The 16,573-nt window shown below is 42.1% G+C and overlaps 1 protein-coding gene across 1 annotated transcript in view; it reads right to left on the bottom strand.

The window, feature by feature from the left end:
- Positions 1 to 16,573, bottom strand: part of trmt44 (tRNA methyltransferase 44 homolog) — a 58,383-nt gene that overhangs the window by 19,350 nt on the left and 22,460 nt on the right. Inside the window, exons 7-8 of the mRNA XM_060934843.1 lie at positions 8,964 to 9,070; positions 2,091 to 2,274 (exon numbers count right to left, since the gene is read on the bottom strand). Of these exons, the coding sequence (XP_060790826.1) occupies positions 2,091 to 2,274; positions 8,964 to 9,070 (291 nt within the window). The remainder of the gene's footprint in view (positions 1 to 2,090; positions 2,275 to 8,963; positions 9,071 to 16,573) is intronic.

Consider the following 16,573-nt stretch of genomic DNA (forward strand, 5'->3'; position numbering starts at 1 on the left):
TCTTAAAGCTAGACTGCCTTTCAGATTTTTCAAGTGTAGGTCATAAAAAGAATTTTCCCTGACACCCAATTATTTTTGTTTAGTGGACTGAAAGCTACTGAATCGAATCACAGACTTCCAATTTTTTTTTTTAAATAGAACAATTAATGAATTTATCTCCACGTGGCTCTGAATTCTCCACTATTTTTTCCTGCTTCACCATGACCCAATTCAAGATACTACGTCATGCATCATGTGGTGGGCTTTCCCTGTTCGCGCAAGGCATTGTGGGATACAAATTCGAAACAGGAGAGAAAAATGGAGGATGTTGAGTGTGCGAATGAAACGTGAAAGACCGACTACAGTAACGGAAAGCGAGAAGAAAAGATGTTGTGAAGGAAAGGAAACGCAGGACCAAACTAATAAATATTGGCGGTCAGCGAGCACCTCGGTGTGATCAGCTGTTCGTTTAGCGACAGGATGATGTAACAGTCAGTGCACGGTCAAGGTAAACCTGTAGATGGCAGTAATGCAACACTGTGGATGCCAACTGCTGTAAAACCCAAAAGAAGAAGCAGGTAAACCTGCGCATGCGCACACAGACTTCCTCTGTCTGCCTGACTGCACAAAGCGAGCAATTTCATGCACATTATTTGCTCAGGAATGCCTTCAAATTAAATAACTTCCCAGCCACAGAATGGCCTGATATATATTTTAGATATTACAGAAATAAAACATATCACAATGACCAAATTTCAGAGGGAACTAAATTTCACTGATTTTATGAAACCGAAAGGCCATCTAGTTTTAATGTAGTGTGGTTGTTGCTGGCAGCCAGTTTGAGCGTTTCAAAAACTGCTAGACTTTAAAGAGAATGGTGGTGGGTGGGTGGGGGATTCAGTGAACAGACTACAGGTGGAAGTTCTGCATGTCTTTTTGATGACAGAGGTCAGAAGAGCATGGCCAGGCTGGTTTGGGCTGACAGAAAGGCTCAGATAACCACTGTTTACAAACGTGCTGATCAGAAAAGCATCTCCAAACATACAAAATGCCCATCCTTGAGGTGGATGCACTACAACAGCAGAAGAGAAACAACTGTGCCACATCAGTTCAGACAAAAACAGTGGGCTATAGTGGGCACAAGCTCATCAAAACTGGGCAGATGAAGACTGGTACTTCTGCTGGAGTAGCCCATCTTCCTCTTTGTTTGATGTATGGTGTGTATGGAGATGCTTCTCTGTTCACCATGGCTGTAAAAAAGGTTGTTCTTCGAGTTCCCTTTTTTTAGCCTTCCTGTCAGCTCAAACCAGTCTGTTCACTGGATGGTTTTTTTTTTTTTTGGTTGGTTGGTTTTTTGCCCCATTCTCTTTAAAAAGTCTATCAGTTTTTGAAATACTCAAACCAGCTGCCAGCAATGATCATGCTACATTAAGAATTACTGAGATCACATTTTTCCCCTCTCCGCATTCTAATGTTTGGCGTGAACATTAACTGAAGCTGTGTCTGCATGATTTTATGCATTGTGCTGCTTCCATGTGATTGGCTGACTGAATAATTGCATGGATGAGCACGGGTGTATACGTTGTAAGATGTTCTCCAAGGTAAACGAGTTTTAGGCACTCCACTTTGCATTGCCACCGGTGATAAAATCATTGCAGCACAAGCCCTCATGTGGCTTATGACTTTTATAAAATGGAGACAAAAACCAATATGATAAAGCCAGTGTTCAATAAAACATTGAATCTACTATTAATAATATACACAACTATTAGGACATTCCAGACAGAACAATGGCTGTGTGTTTATTGGTTGAAAAATGCTCAAAGCTCATCAACTGAATTTAGTTATGAAGATGTGTTCATGGGTGTGTGTATATCCAGGACTTTACAACAGCTTTGAATATACCTCAGCCATTCAGACTTTAACCGAAACTACTCTTTTTACAAAGTTAAATTTATTTTAAATGAGACATGATCACATCTCTAGCTTGATAATGGACTTTAAAAGAAATCTCTTACCTTACCAAGAGAGAATAATTAGATAAATAAAAGCTAAATACTTAAAAGAATAATTTGTGGGGAAAAATCATGAAGGAAGTTGGTTTATCATACCCGCTTGGTGGAGGGAATCCTCAGACAGTCTTCATCTGTTTGAAAGCCGCTTACTGCACTGACCTCACTGATGAAGTCGATATACTCCCTGTACTGAGACTTCTTACACCGTCGGCGCTGGTACTTCCCACAGAAGTCAAAGAAGCAGCAAGGGAGCACAAAGTAGCGGCAGCAGTAGGATGACCTATGCATACAGAAATGTGTAAACATGACAATATCAGGCAAATCTTCGATTAATATCTCAAACAACTGAAAACATTCTACAGTACCAGTCAAAAGTTTGGAAAGACTCACTTTTTCTTTATTTTGACCATTTTCTTCATTGTAGAACAATACTAAAGACATCAAAACTATGAAGTAACATATGGAACATATATGGGATTATACGGTTTTTAAAAAAAAGTGTTTGTGTTACCACCATACCAGTGTTGTAGTCGAATCACTAAACCTCGGGTCCGAGTCCAGTCTTGAGTCCACAGTGTTCAAGTCCGAGTCAAGTCTAAGTCATTAAAAAAATTTTCAAGTCGAGTCCGAGTCGAGTCCAATACTGATCCGAGTCGAGTCCAACACTCCAACTGCACCATTTGACGGTGGCTGTTTCAGCACCATTAACATTAGTTTGTTCCTGAACGTGACGTATGAACAGGTGAATGTGCATTCTCTTTGTCAGGGAGTGTGCAGTATTCTGTCAGAGATGGTTGGGAGATGGATGCAAGTGCAGAAGGTGCATTTATTAATACACGTGAAGACAGATAAACGATCCAGAACAGCAGGCAAAATCGTAAAACAGTGAAACAGGCAATAGGTCGAGCGAGACACAAACAGGCTATTGGAGACTCAGCAGAATCAAAGACGAGAAACAGGAAATCAGGGATCAGGAAACTAAACAAGGAAATAAGGCTCGGTAATGTGTCAGCAATGCAACTCAATACTTCGCAAAGTGTGTTTTCACGGTTTTAATATCAGTGCACTGATTGTGCCTTAATCCTGTGCAGGTGCGAGTCATTTTGGGCACACATGTGAGAGTCCGCTTGGCGTGCGCGCTGTCCAAAGCGTGCCCGAGAGTCTATCTGATGCATGCGCCAAGGCACGCAGATGTGACACTCTTACACGAAATTAGTACAAAATTAACATAGATATAAATATCTTGTGCCAAATTATTATGGCATGTTACAAAAAATAAAGAAAAAATCCGAGTCCTCGTCTCCAATTTACGAGTCCTAATGCAGTTAATGCACGAGTCCGAGTCATCAGTGCTCAAGTCCAAGTCAAGTCACGAGTCCTGGACTTGAGTACTACAAGCCTGCACCATACTATCCTTAAATTTATTGGACAAAATTAACAATAGTAGTTATAACTGTTTGTGTGGTGAAGTTTTCTGTGAGGAAACATTTATTTTGAAGGAGCTGAGCCAAAAGGCGAAGCTCTCGATTTACCGGCCGATCTACATTCCGACACTCATCTATGGTCATGAGCTTTGGGTAATGACCGAAAGAACAAGATCGCGGATACAAGCGGCCGAAATGAGTTTCCTTCGCAGGGTGGCTGGGTGCTCCCTTAGAGATAGGGTGAGAAGCACAGTCACTTGGGAGGAGCTCGGAGTAGAGCCACTGCTCCTCCACATCGAGAGGGATCAGCTGAGGTGGCTCGGGCATCTCTTTCAGATGCCTCCTGGACGCCTCCCTGGGGAGGTGTTCCAGGCATGTCCCCCCAGGAGGAGACCCTGGGGAAGACCCAGGACACGCTGGAGGGACTATGTCTCTTGGCTGGCCTGGGAACGCCTTGGTGTTCTTCCCGAGGAGCTGGCCGAGGTGTCTGGGGAAAGGGAAGTTTGGGCTTCCATGCTCAGACTGCTGCCTCCGCGACCCGGCCCCGGATAAAGCGGAAGAAGACGAGACGAAACATTTATTTTGTATTTGTGGAAGGAGACTCCAGTGTCAGTGCTTTCTACCGGATTGTTCCTTTAAGTTTTCCAACACAGGAATGTCTTCATGGTTTCTTGCTTATTTCATATGGCCCTTTTCCACTACCCTTTTTCAGCTCACTTCAGCCCGACACGGCTCGCGTTTCGACTACCTTAGAGCAGCACGACTCAGCTCGCTTCAGCCCTGCTTAGCACCCAAAACTCGCACGGTTTTGGAGTGGGGCTGAAGCGAGCCAAACCGAGCCGAGTGGGGCTAGGGGCGTGAGCAGACACTCCCCTGTGCACTGATTGGTGAGGAGGAGTGTCCTCACACGCCCACACACGCCCCGCGAGCACGCTGGGATCTGTAAACACCGTAAACCCGGAAGAAGAAGAATTACAAATTACGAGAATTTCTGACGCCTTATGCGCCTCACCTCATCTATACGCTCTTGCCAGTATCTGTCCGCGTTGTCGGTGACAACAAGCCACAGAACCAAGACCAGCAACACTAACGACTCCATGTCCTCCATGTTTATTGTTTACTATCCGGGTCATGAGACTACCGCTTAAAAGCTCGCTGATGTCACTGTTTGCACCGCCTAACGACATCACGTGACGTCCACCCACTTTCGCTAACTCCACCCAATGTGTCCACCCACTTCCAGCCAGCACGGTTCAGCGCGGTTGTAGTCGAAATGCAACTCCAACAGCCCCACTCAGCTCGACTCAGCCCAACTCAGCACGGCACGGCTCAGCCCAACTCAGCCGCGTTGGTAGTGGAAAAGCGGCATTAGTAATTCCATAAGTATGTTCATCACTGTAACATTAAATACTGTTTTGTTGCTTTGCAGTTGTTAAATTGTGAGTTAAATCCAAACTGGGTTTGCACTGCTGTGTCTGAATAACACCGTTTTACTTTATAGGAAAAACAAAGCCGGTTAATGCGTTATCTTCAGTCATCAATCAGATATATAGTTAGTGCTGGGTAATAAATCCTCTTACATGAAATAAACCACTGCGAAATAGTTTATTAGGAGACACAGTGCCAGTTAAAAGTTTGTACACCCCTACTCATTCATAGGTTTTTCTGTATTTTGACTATTTTCTACATTGTAGAACAAAACTGAAGACATCAAAACTATGAAATAACATTTGGAACATATCTGGAATTATGTGGTAAATTTTTTTTAAAAAGTGTTAAAAAAACAAAATAGGCTTCATATTTTAGATTCTTCAAAGTAGCCAGCGTTTACCTTGATGACGCTTTGTACACTATTGGTGTTATCTTAACCAGCTTCGTGAGGTCGTCACTTGGAATGCTTTTCAATTAACAGATGCCTCGTCAAAAGTTAATTCGTGCAATTTCATGCCTTCTTAATGTGTTTGAGAGCAAACAGTAAATAATAAAAACAGTAAATAGCCATATTCCACAACTGTAGTAATCCATATCATGTCAAGAACCACTCAACTAAGTAACGAGAAAAAACATCCATCATTACTTTAAGAATACGAAGTGTCTTAATTAACAAGAGTGCTCTGAGGGCGCAATATCCCCCGCTGGCAACTATATCTATGCTATAAGTGCTTAATACACCCTCATGAAATTGTCAAAGTACAAGTTTAGTAATGAAGGGCCATAACTCTGGTGAAATGTGACCGAATTGAATGAAATTGTAATATGCACATTACTGACATATAGCAAAGCCTTCTGCAAAGTTTTAGAAAATTCCTGCAAAAATTGTGAGAGGAGTTCATTTCAGAAGACGAGCACACTTTCATCTCATCTCATTATCTCTAGTCGCTTTATCCTGTTCTACAGGGTCGCAGGCAAGCTGGAGCCTATCCCAGCTGACTACGGGCGAAAGGCGGGGTACACCCTGGACAAGTCGCCAGGTCATCACAGGGCTGACACATAGACACAGACAACCATTCACACTCACATTCACACCTACGCTCAATTTAGAGTCACCAGTTAACCTAACCTGCATGTCTTTGGACTGTGGGGGAAACCGGAGCACCCAGAGGAAACCCACGCGGACACGGGAGAACATGCAAACTCCACACAGAAAGGCCCTCGCCGGCCACGGGGCTCAAACCCGGACCTTCTTGCTGTGAGGCGACGGCGCTAACCACTACACCACCGTGCCGCCCCGCACACTTTCATGAAATTGTCAAAAGTACGAGTTTGGTAATCAAGGGCCATAACAGTGGTAAAATGCAATTGAACTGAACGAAACTGCAGTACGCATATTACTGACATATAACAAAGAATCTTATCAAGTTTCGTGAAATTCCTCCAAAAATTGTGAGAGGAGTTGATTTCAGAAGGCGAGTACCTTTCTCGGGACGGACGGACAGACAGACATCACCATGACATAATCTCCCTTTGGGCCTTTTGGCCATCAGGGGATAATAAAAATTAATTAAAAGAAAAAGAATTGAATTAGAAGGTGTTGAGACCTTTGACTGGTACTGTATATCTAAACTTTCTATATCTAAGGCTTTGCAACTGCGTACTGAGCCCGAGAAAAACAGGTTTTGCAAATCTAAGGTTTTTATTTGTTTGTCTGTTTGAGTCTAAAACAGTATGCTGCAAAAATTCACATTATTTCATCAGAACTCCTAAGGTGCAATCCATCGAGATCTGTCCATTTCTCCATAGACCCTGTACATCATGATGTAGCTCATGAGCATTATACAAAACAGAGGGAAAAGTATATTGCGATTGACAATGGTTAAAGAAAAAAGGAGAACATATTCAAACTGTTTTGAATCTGGTTCCCCAGATCTTTCCAAGTTTCAAACAATAACAAGGGCCAAGATATGAGTCATGCGTTAAGCTAAAGAACTCCACCTAGTGTCTAATCCACCCAAAGCAAGGAAAAAAAAAATCATGAACAACAACATACAGTACCATGTTCATTAGTGCTCCTAATGAGCCAGACATGTCCTGAAACACGTAGCACACGCGCTGCTCATACTTCATATACTGTATGTGTGGTGGATTGGAAAAATCTGTCGATTATCAGTGAAGATGAATTCTGGAAGCCAGCAAAAGACAAAATATTCAGGTTTTGAGCCAAATTTAAGTTGTCTGACAATAACAGATATGCACACTTATACATGACTACTTTAAGAAATCGTTACCAAAATGACATGTACAGTCAATGCTTTTATTTCGGTTTATTTATAACCTTGCTTTGCTGTCTGCCTGCAGAGATCATGTTGAGTAAGGACAGAGTTTAAAAACAGTGTTAAATGCAGTCAGTTTGCCGAAAGATGACCAAAACTGTGCCAGACAAGTGTGATTTCCTCATGATTTGATCAAGTTGTTGAATAACTACAAACAAACAAACAAAAAAAGGGTTTACACACTGTATAAATTGAAGTCAGAACTGCCGACTCCCTGACCACCTTCAATCGCAGACTAAAGACTCCCCTCTTCAGGCTGCACCTCTCCCCTGCATCCCTGTCCACTGTGTAACTACGTATCGGTCTTAACCAACCCAGGCTGTGTACTGTCTCGCCTGGGGTTAGCCGTTGGAGTTTTATTTTTCTCCGTTTAGTTGTACTTCGTCAGCTCATTTGTATGGCTGAATTGTTTCCCTGGCTGTTTGCTGAGTGTTGGTACTTCAACAGAATATTACACTAGGTGCTATTCTGTCACTTATTCAGATGGCACTCAAACTTTCTTATCTAGAAGTTCAGCACTTCGTGTACCTGACTTTTGCACTTGTTATATATTGCTCTGGATAAGACCGCCTGCTAAATGCCATGTAAATGTATAGATGACTCAGGACAGAGGTTTAAAATATTTAAATTAAAAAAAAAAATAAGAGTGGGCGGCACAGTGGTGTAGCGGTTAGCGCTGTCGCCTCACAGCAAGAAGGTCCGGGTTCAAGCCCCGTGGCCGGCGAGGGCCTTTCTGTGAGGAGTTTGCATGTTCTCCCCGTGTCCGCGTGGGTTTCCTCCGGGTGCTCCGGTTTCCCCCACAGTCCAAAGACATGCAGGTTAGGTTAACTGGTGACTCTAAATTGACCGTAGGTGTGAATGTGAGTGTGAATGGTTGTCTGTGTGTCAGCCCTGTGATGACCTGGCGACTTGTCCAGGGTGTACCCCGCCTTTCACCCGTAGTCAGCTGGGATAGGCTCCAGCTTGCCTGTGACCCTGTAGAACAGGATAAAGCGGCTACAGATAATGAGATGAGAAAAAATAAGAAATTTAGTCAACAGAACAAAACTGCTAATTCATTTTCCAGTGAACAGAGATCAGTCAAGTGAAGAGATGATGGGGCTCATGTTTAAATGCCAAAAGTGACTTTCCTCAGGTGATCAGGCAGAGACTGATGTGGACGTTGCTGATAAATCATAATGAGAACTCATTTCCCATTGTAAACAGGTCATTTTTAAAAGCTTTGCTGTAAAGCTGTTTAAATACGCAGATCATGTTGGAAGTGTAAAAGCAGGCTGGGTGTCTTTCAGTGGAGTCGGAAGCAAATCTTTACATGAAAATTTCTCCCTTTTCACTTTTGAGACTAACTAGGTTTTTTAAATGCTATAAGTTTTGATTGAAATACATTCAGAAGGGAATTATATTTCCGTTTTGTAAAAACTATCTAGCTATGTAAAGAATGACCAAATTAGACCATGTGAAAGGTTTTCCCAGGCTCTACACAAATACTAACACTGCTCTTCCGTTATCCCTGCAGGCCACAGTGGAGTAACTCATAATGACCTTCCCAGTTATTTTAAGGTTATTTTTAAGCTGTTTCACCCCCAGGATGACAATTGTTTTATTAAACCTAACTCTGAGTCTGAAATCCAGATACTGAACTTTTAAAGCCATGACAATGGTTTTTCAACAAACAACCAAGGACCAGCAGTAAGTGCTCAAATCCCTTCACAGTCATTTAGTGGAGATCAGGTGGCACTTCAGCATTTGGAATAAATTGGCAGCTGATGACTTGCCTGGCTGCTATAACAGGGATCCATGGTGTGAGCTCATCTGAGTGGTTTCCAATCAGCCAGTCTGTCTCAGGGAAGAGGAACGCAGCGCTGGGCGTGATTGCCTTTTCCTGAAATAGACGAGAGTGGCCGGTGCATTTCATTACCAACGGCTAAAGGTGTAATGACACCAAGAGTCACTCGTCTTGTGCTAAAAATGGAAAAGGAAAAAGCTGATGTGCTTGAATAAATCACAATGGAGTTTCACATGCCGAAAAGATTTAACAATTTTTAGTAAAAATGGTACATTAAAATTTCATGCTGTGTTCATAATGAGTGCTATTAAATATATCTTATCTTTTGTCCAATGCTAAATATATGATGGTGTAGATACATTTATTACAGATGGTTAATAGAAAGTGATGGGGGGGAGGCTGTTCCATAATGCAGAATCCTCCTGCTCCTGATCTACTGCACTTCTAACCTATTTCCTATTACTGATCATTTGATCATCTTACAGAGATGGAAAAGTAAATACATCAAGACTGTCACATTTATAATTTAAGAGACTTGCCACAAAACTCAGTGCCTCGTTTGTTTAAAAACCACAAAAAACCTTGCTCATACATGCAATGCCCATAAATATGTTGCATCATATAACTAAACTGAAGAGCAAAACCACTTTCATGGAAATCCCATTTTCCTCCCAGCACGCCTCAATGCTGATGGACACACCATGTCTTATAGTAATGTTTGAGCACCGCAGGGACTCCACTGGTTCATTGGTGCTCACCCTAAAAGCACAGCAGTTCCCATCAGCCACAGCACTGAACAACCTCTGTGCTTCCTTTCAAAGAAAAACATTATAAATAATCCAGCATGGTCTTGTTTTGCTAATGAGGAGAATACATTAAAGAAAATGGTTCTCAGAGAATAAAGTTAGCCAAAGAATGACATATTTAATGTAAGGCTGGGAAAACCCACAAAAGGATTAATATTTGAGAAGGAAATATTTAATATTGGGGCAGCACGGTGGTGTAGTGGTTAGCGCTGTCGCCTCACAGCAAGAAGGTTCGGGTTCGAGCCCCGTGGCCGGCGAGGGCCTTTCTGTGCAGAGTTTGCATGTTCTCCCCATGTCCGCGTAGGTTTCCTCCGGGTGCTCCGGTTTCCCCCACAGTCCAAAGACATGCAGGTTAGGCTAACTGATGACTCTAAATTGACCGTAGGTGTGAATGTGAGTGTGAATGGTTGTCTGTGTCTATGTGTCAGCCCTGTGATGACCTGGCGACTTGTCCAGGGTGTACCCCGCCTTTCACCCGTAGTCAGCTGGGATAGGCTCCAGCTTGCCTGCAACCCTGTAGAACAGGATAAAGCGGCTAGAGATAATGAGATGAGATATTTAATATTAAGCTTTTATATGTCCCAGCTTACAGGTCTGTGGAAAGCACATCCTCATATAGGGTAAAGTACAATTTAACCCCAGTGGATAATTTGAGTATGTAATCTAATGTGGATTAAGTATCAAAAGCGTTAGTTACATTACATGACAGGCATTTAGCAGACGCTCTTATCCAGAGTGACATACAACATACCTAGAGTAGCCTGAGGAGCAGTTGAGGGTTACGTGCCTTGCTCAAGGGCACTTAAGCTATCCCTGCTGGTCCAGGGAATCAAACCAATAACCTTTTGGTCCCAAAACTGCTTCCCTAACCTTTAAGCCATGGCCTTCTCTCCTATGCCTTTACATAGTTTTACACAGAAAGCCTCCATGTCTTTCCATAGTTGCCCACAGTATTATCGTAAAAATGTAAAATGTTTTTTTTCTATTCTAGCGTTATAAGAATCACTGCTTGCCATTCAAGAAATTTAAGCAAAACAAACAAACAAACAAACAAACAAACAAAAAAAACTTTGATAAGGCCAAAAAAAAAAAAAAAAAAGTGTGTTTTTCCGGTTACATAGATTTCAAAACTAGGGTCGGTAGGCAGGCATTTTTTTTTTCAAGATGGCTGCCATAACCTATATTTAGACAGGAATAATTTCACAAAATATAATGAATTTCTTTGCAGGTCACCTGAGTTACCACCTTCTGATGAATCTGATGCAGCATGAGACACCTTTTAACATGAATTTTTCTGTAAATATAACAGCTCAATACACCATGAGAGAGAGAGAGCAGCCCCGTCCCTCTCTGCTCCCTGAGTGCAGCTCATCGCCTTGGTAACGGTGCAGGGAAAAGACACAATATAACAAGCAAAGAGTGCTTTTTCTCAGAGTTCCCTCTCCTCGAACAACGCTGATTTACACGGAAACGAAAGGAGCTATTCACAAAATTCTTTCACATTGAGTGCTACAAGGCTCCCATGAACACATTAATGTAATTTTTTTTGTCCCTAGTGTAAAAAATGTGGACACTAGAGAGAGTTAAAAACAAGTGACTTTTCTGATTTTGCAGTAAAAGCGCTGCCACGTTTATAATGTGAGTCTATGGGAGAGCGCAGCTGTCCTCTCCTTACTTTCAGGCTTCTCATTCAAAAACTGTAAATCCTATCACTCAGGGAGACACTTGTCTTGATTCACACAATGTGTGACTACAACTTTTGAGAAAATTGTGTGTGTAGAGTGAAAATTGTGGCTGAGAAAAAACAGTTTAAATGAGAAAGTTAGAGCTTTTTTTTCAAGCTGCCTACACTCTAAACTCCTGAGCTCCACTGGTGTGTAACGCAATAGACACCCATTATAAAGCCTGAATTTCCCCAGATTTGCTCATGGTGTTTGATCTGTGACTGATCAAAAAGTATAGAACCTAGCAAAAAAGTTGAATGCCAGATCCACACAGGAGAATTTTGTCTCCGTTTTAAAGTTTGAATCATGTCTCTAGGTGAAAGACAAAATAAGCGTTCTCTGCTTCTGTTCCCTCCGATGTTGCCTCCGCCGAGTGCACGCGCACACCGCATGTCGGGGCCGCGGATGAGTTACTCTCCCCTGATCAACGAAGTCAGCGGGGGATTTGTGGTTATTATCGGTACAAACAGCGCGAATCACAACTTAAATGAGTGCGGTTCAGTTTGACATTATTGTCAGTCTGTTAGATAAACATTTAATTTTATTAAAATCGAAAATTAATATTTAGAGCCTGTGGGCTACAAAAATAAGTCATTAAAGTAGCCGGCTGGACTTAATTGTGTAGTCGGCTGTATGGCCGGCAGCCGGCGCTTGTGGAAAGCCCTGATTTTCCCAGTGAGTGACAAAAACTTCCGGTTCACACGGTTGGGTTATATGTAAAAGTCGCGACTGGGAAAAAAAACGAAAAAAAAGTTTAGGGTCAGGCGGGTAACCGGAAACACACACTTTTTTTTGGCCTAACTTTACAAATAAAAACATTGAGTAATTTTAACACAATTTTTATGATATTTTTATGATGAATCATAGTCTAGACTGAGCTGCATTTTTACATTGTGAAGAAATATACACTATATGGGCAAAAGTATGTGTACACCTGACCATCACAGCAATATCTGGGCCTTCCCTCAACTGTTGCAAAAAAAGTTGGAAGAAAAATTTTCTTGAATGTCTTTGTATACTGAAGCATTACATTTTTCCCTTCACTGGAACAAAGGCACCCCAAACCTTCTCCAGCATGACAATGCCTCTGTGCATCAAGCAAGGTCCATGAAGACATGGTTTGCAAAGGTTGATGTAGAGAAACTTGAGTGTCCTGCACAGAGCCCTCACCTGAACCCCACTGAACACCTTTGGGATAAACTTGAACAGTGACTGAACCCCAGGCCTCCTCACCCAAAATCAGTGCCTGACCTCATTAATGATCTTGTGACTGAATGAGCACAAATCCCCACAGCCTTGCTCCAAAATCTAGTGAAAAGCCTTTCCAGAAGACTGACGGTTACAGTTGTGGTCAGAGGTTTACAGACACAGACATGAATGCCATCATGGACATGAATGCCATGGCAATATTGGGCTTTCAGTGATTTCTTTGAACTGTTCTTTTTCTGTCATAGAATGATTGTACAACATACATCTTTAATAGAATAAATACAGAGAATTTGGTGCACAAGTTCATTTATTTTGGGTTTTCTGAAATCAAACAGAAATTTACAAGGTCAAAAAACTTACATACATACAGGGTCAAAAAATTTAGACACCCACTTTTACGTAGATTATTAATTTAGTGGTGCTGACAGTCCCAAAATGTCTTAACTTGCCAAGGCCAGGTCTCCTTAAATTCCTGTTCGTGATCATAATTGACTGCAGCTGGTAGTTTCTCTATGCCAACATAAAAATGCTTTGTTGGACAGACCTCATTGGATTGAGCAACACACAGTACAATGGGAAAGTCCAAGGAGCTCAGTGCAGATCTGAGAAAGAGGATCATAGATTTACACAACACAGGAATGTCTCTTGAAGCCATTTCTAAACCACTACAGATTCCAAGATCATCAGTTCAAACAATTGTACCTAAATACAATTTATTGGAAGATATAGCCACTTTGCCAAGGTCTGGAAGAAGACCCAAACTGTTGCTTTCAGCTGACAGGAAATTGGTTTGGATGGTCAGGAACAACTTCGGAACCACCAAGGCACAGGCCTGCCATGAACTGGAAGCTACTGGAACACCAGTGTCACTGTCTACACCAGGGGTGTCAAACATACGGCCTGCAGGCCATATACGGCCCGCATGATGATTTTAAACAGCCCCCACGTCAGTCCCTGTATTTTTGTGTCAACCTCTGTCAACTGGCTATCATTCCCGCAAAACATAGTTCGCCATCCATCCGCTAGATGGCGACAATCTAATTCTAGTAAAACAGCTTGTCAACATTCCAAATTCCTGACTGAAGAGAGATCACGAGCTAGCTTCTTGATGACAGGAAAATGTTGTCTAAGAAAAGGAAAGTAGACAAAATGTCGGATTTTTCAGGAAAAATGGACAAATGCCTACTTCTTTTGGGAAGTTAACAGTAAGCCAATATGTTTAATATGCTCACAGCAAGTTGCTGTACCAAAGGAGTAAAATATTCACAGACATTACCAAACTGCTCATGCAGAAAAGTTTGATCATTTTACTGGACAGCTGAGGGAGGATAAACTGAAGGAGTTGGTGGATAGCTTAAAAAAGCAGCAGTCTGTATTCAGGAGGAGTTCCAAAACAAGTGAGGCTGCCGTGAAAGCCAGCTGTCTAATAGCCAATGAGATAGCACAGTCTTCAAAGCCATTTTCTGATGGTGAATTTGTGAAAACTTGCATGGTGAAAGCAGCAGAGCTTGTATGCCCAGATAAGCATCAGGCTTTCACAAACATTAGCCTTTCTAGAAACACTGTGGCCTCTTGAATCGATCACATTACTGGACAGCTAACACAACAGCTTACTACAAGAATTTACGACTTTGTTGCTTTCTCCATCGCAACTGACGAAAGTACAGATGTAACAGATGTAGCACAACTGGCGATTTTTATTCGAGGTGTTGACTCCGCTTGTAACATCACAGAGGAATTTGTTGACCTGGTGGCCATGACGGACACTACGACGGCTAGCGACATCTTCAGCAGTCTTGTCATGTCTTTGGATAAAGTGGGAGTGGACTGGGCCCATGCTGCAAGGTCGGAACAAACTGGTTACTGACCTGTACGCCAGTGTTCGAGCTTTCCAGCGCAAACTTGGCCTTTGGGAAACACAACTGTCTCAAAGTAACCTCGTACATTTCCCCTCCCTGGCCTTGCAGTCTACTTCTGCTCCTCGCTTGGTCCGGCGTTATAGAGAGAAGATTGCTGCGCTAAAGAATGAATTCCACAGCCGCTTTCGTGAATTCCACCAACTTGAAAGCCGGTTCTCAGTGTTTACCTCTCCATTCACCATGAGCGCTGCCGAGGTCCCATTTACATATCTCCAGCTGGAGCTTATTGATTTGCAGTGCAACACCGTATTACAGCAACATTTTAATACAGTGGACCTCGAAATGTTTTACCAGGGCCTTGGGTCCCGTTATCCCAGCCTGACTGCTTTTGCAGCCAAACTCCTCTGTATGTTTGGGACAACTCATCTCTGTGAACAAGCATTTTCTGTTATGAATCTAAACAAAACTGCACTGAGATCTCGACTTACACACAGCCACCTTAATCATATCATGAAAGTTTCAACTGTGCAGAAACTAAATCCTGATTCTGATGAGTTGGTAAAGAGCAAGAGATGCCAAATGTCTGGGAAAAGCAACTCTCTCACACACACACACACTCAGTCTATCTCTCCCCCTCTCTCTCACTCACACACACTGTACCTTTCTTAGCCACAGTTTTGTTTTGTTTTTTAGTGGTGAGCACAAACAAGTGTTATGGACATTGTTGTGCACATTGTTGACTGCAGTTTATTCTCATTAATGTCAGTCTATGAATGAATATTGATCAGTTAACTAATAGAAGTTGCATTTGAACATGTTACTGTTGTAGGCTACATGTTTTTTTTTTTTCAGCCACACTCTTTTAGAGTGGTTAGAACAATTATTTCACAGCTTCAAAATTTCACATAGGCCAATATTTCTGTTTAGTCATGGTTTACTCTTAATGAAATGTTACATTTAAAACCAATTTTGAATAAACCAAATCATACTGCAATACAGATTTCATGGTTGCACTTTTTGAACACATGTTCACCGATTATGTGGCCCTCGGTAACCTATAAATTCAATGATGTGGCCCTCTATGAAAATGAGTTTGGTCTACAGTCAAGCAAGTTTTACACTGCCATGGACTGAGAGGCTGCCATCCTAGAAAGAAGCCCCTGCTCCAGAATCAACAACTTTGAGATTGACTAAAGTTTGCAGCAGACTACATCCACAAAGAAAAGGCGTTCCAGAGTAAAGTTTTGTGATCAGCTGAGAAAAAGGTTGAGTTGTTTGGACACAATGACCAGAGGTACAGAGAAAAACTGTACCAACTGTTAAGCATGGTGATGGTAACATCATGCTCTGGGACTCTTTTGCTGCCAGAGGAGCTGGTGCATTGCACAAACCATCAGCTAGACAGTTGAAATTTCGACACAACTCAATGTTCCAACAGGACCATAACCCCCAAAACACACATCAAAGCTGGTCATGAAATGAATAAAGCAGGCTAAAACATTAAGCTTAAAACAAGTCTTGGCCTCAACCCTATCTAAAATATGTGGACTGTGCTTAAAAGTCAGGTCCGTGCCAGGAAACACACAAATTGAACTGAAGTTTACCAATTCTGCCGGAAGCTTGTTGATGGCTACTAAAAGTGTCTGTAAGCTGAAACTTGCTAAGGGACATTTAACCAAATATTTGGTGTGCTGTATGTATATTTTTTACCCTTTATGTATGTTTGACCCCGTGTTAATTAAAAAAAATAATCCCACAATAAAATAAACTAGATAGAGACTGTGACTAAAAAAAAAAAAATATCACAGTAATTGCACTAGCTGACCTTTGTCAATTGAAGGTTAAGGGAAACTTGCACCCTGGCTTTGTTTTGGATTTCCTTTTTCCATCCATCCATCCATCCATCCATTTTCTACCGTTTAGCCGAGTCCGGGTCGTGGGAGTAGCAGTCTAAGCAGAGCTGCCCAGACCTCCCTCTCCCTGGCCACATCCACCAACTCT

This window comes from Neoarius graeffei, chromosome 1 (assembly GCF_027579695.1).
Source record: "Neoarius graeffei isolate fNeoGra1 chromosome 1, fNeoGra1.pri, whole genome shotgun sequence".
NCBI classification, from domain to species: domain Eukaryota; kingdom Metazoa; phylum Chordata; class Actinopteri; order Siluriformes; family Ariidae; genus Neoarius; species Neoarius graeffei.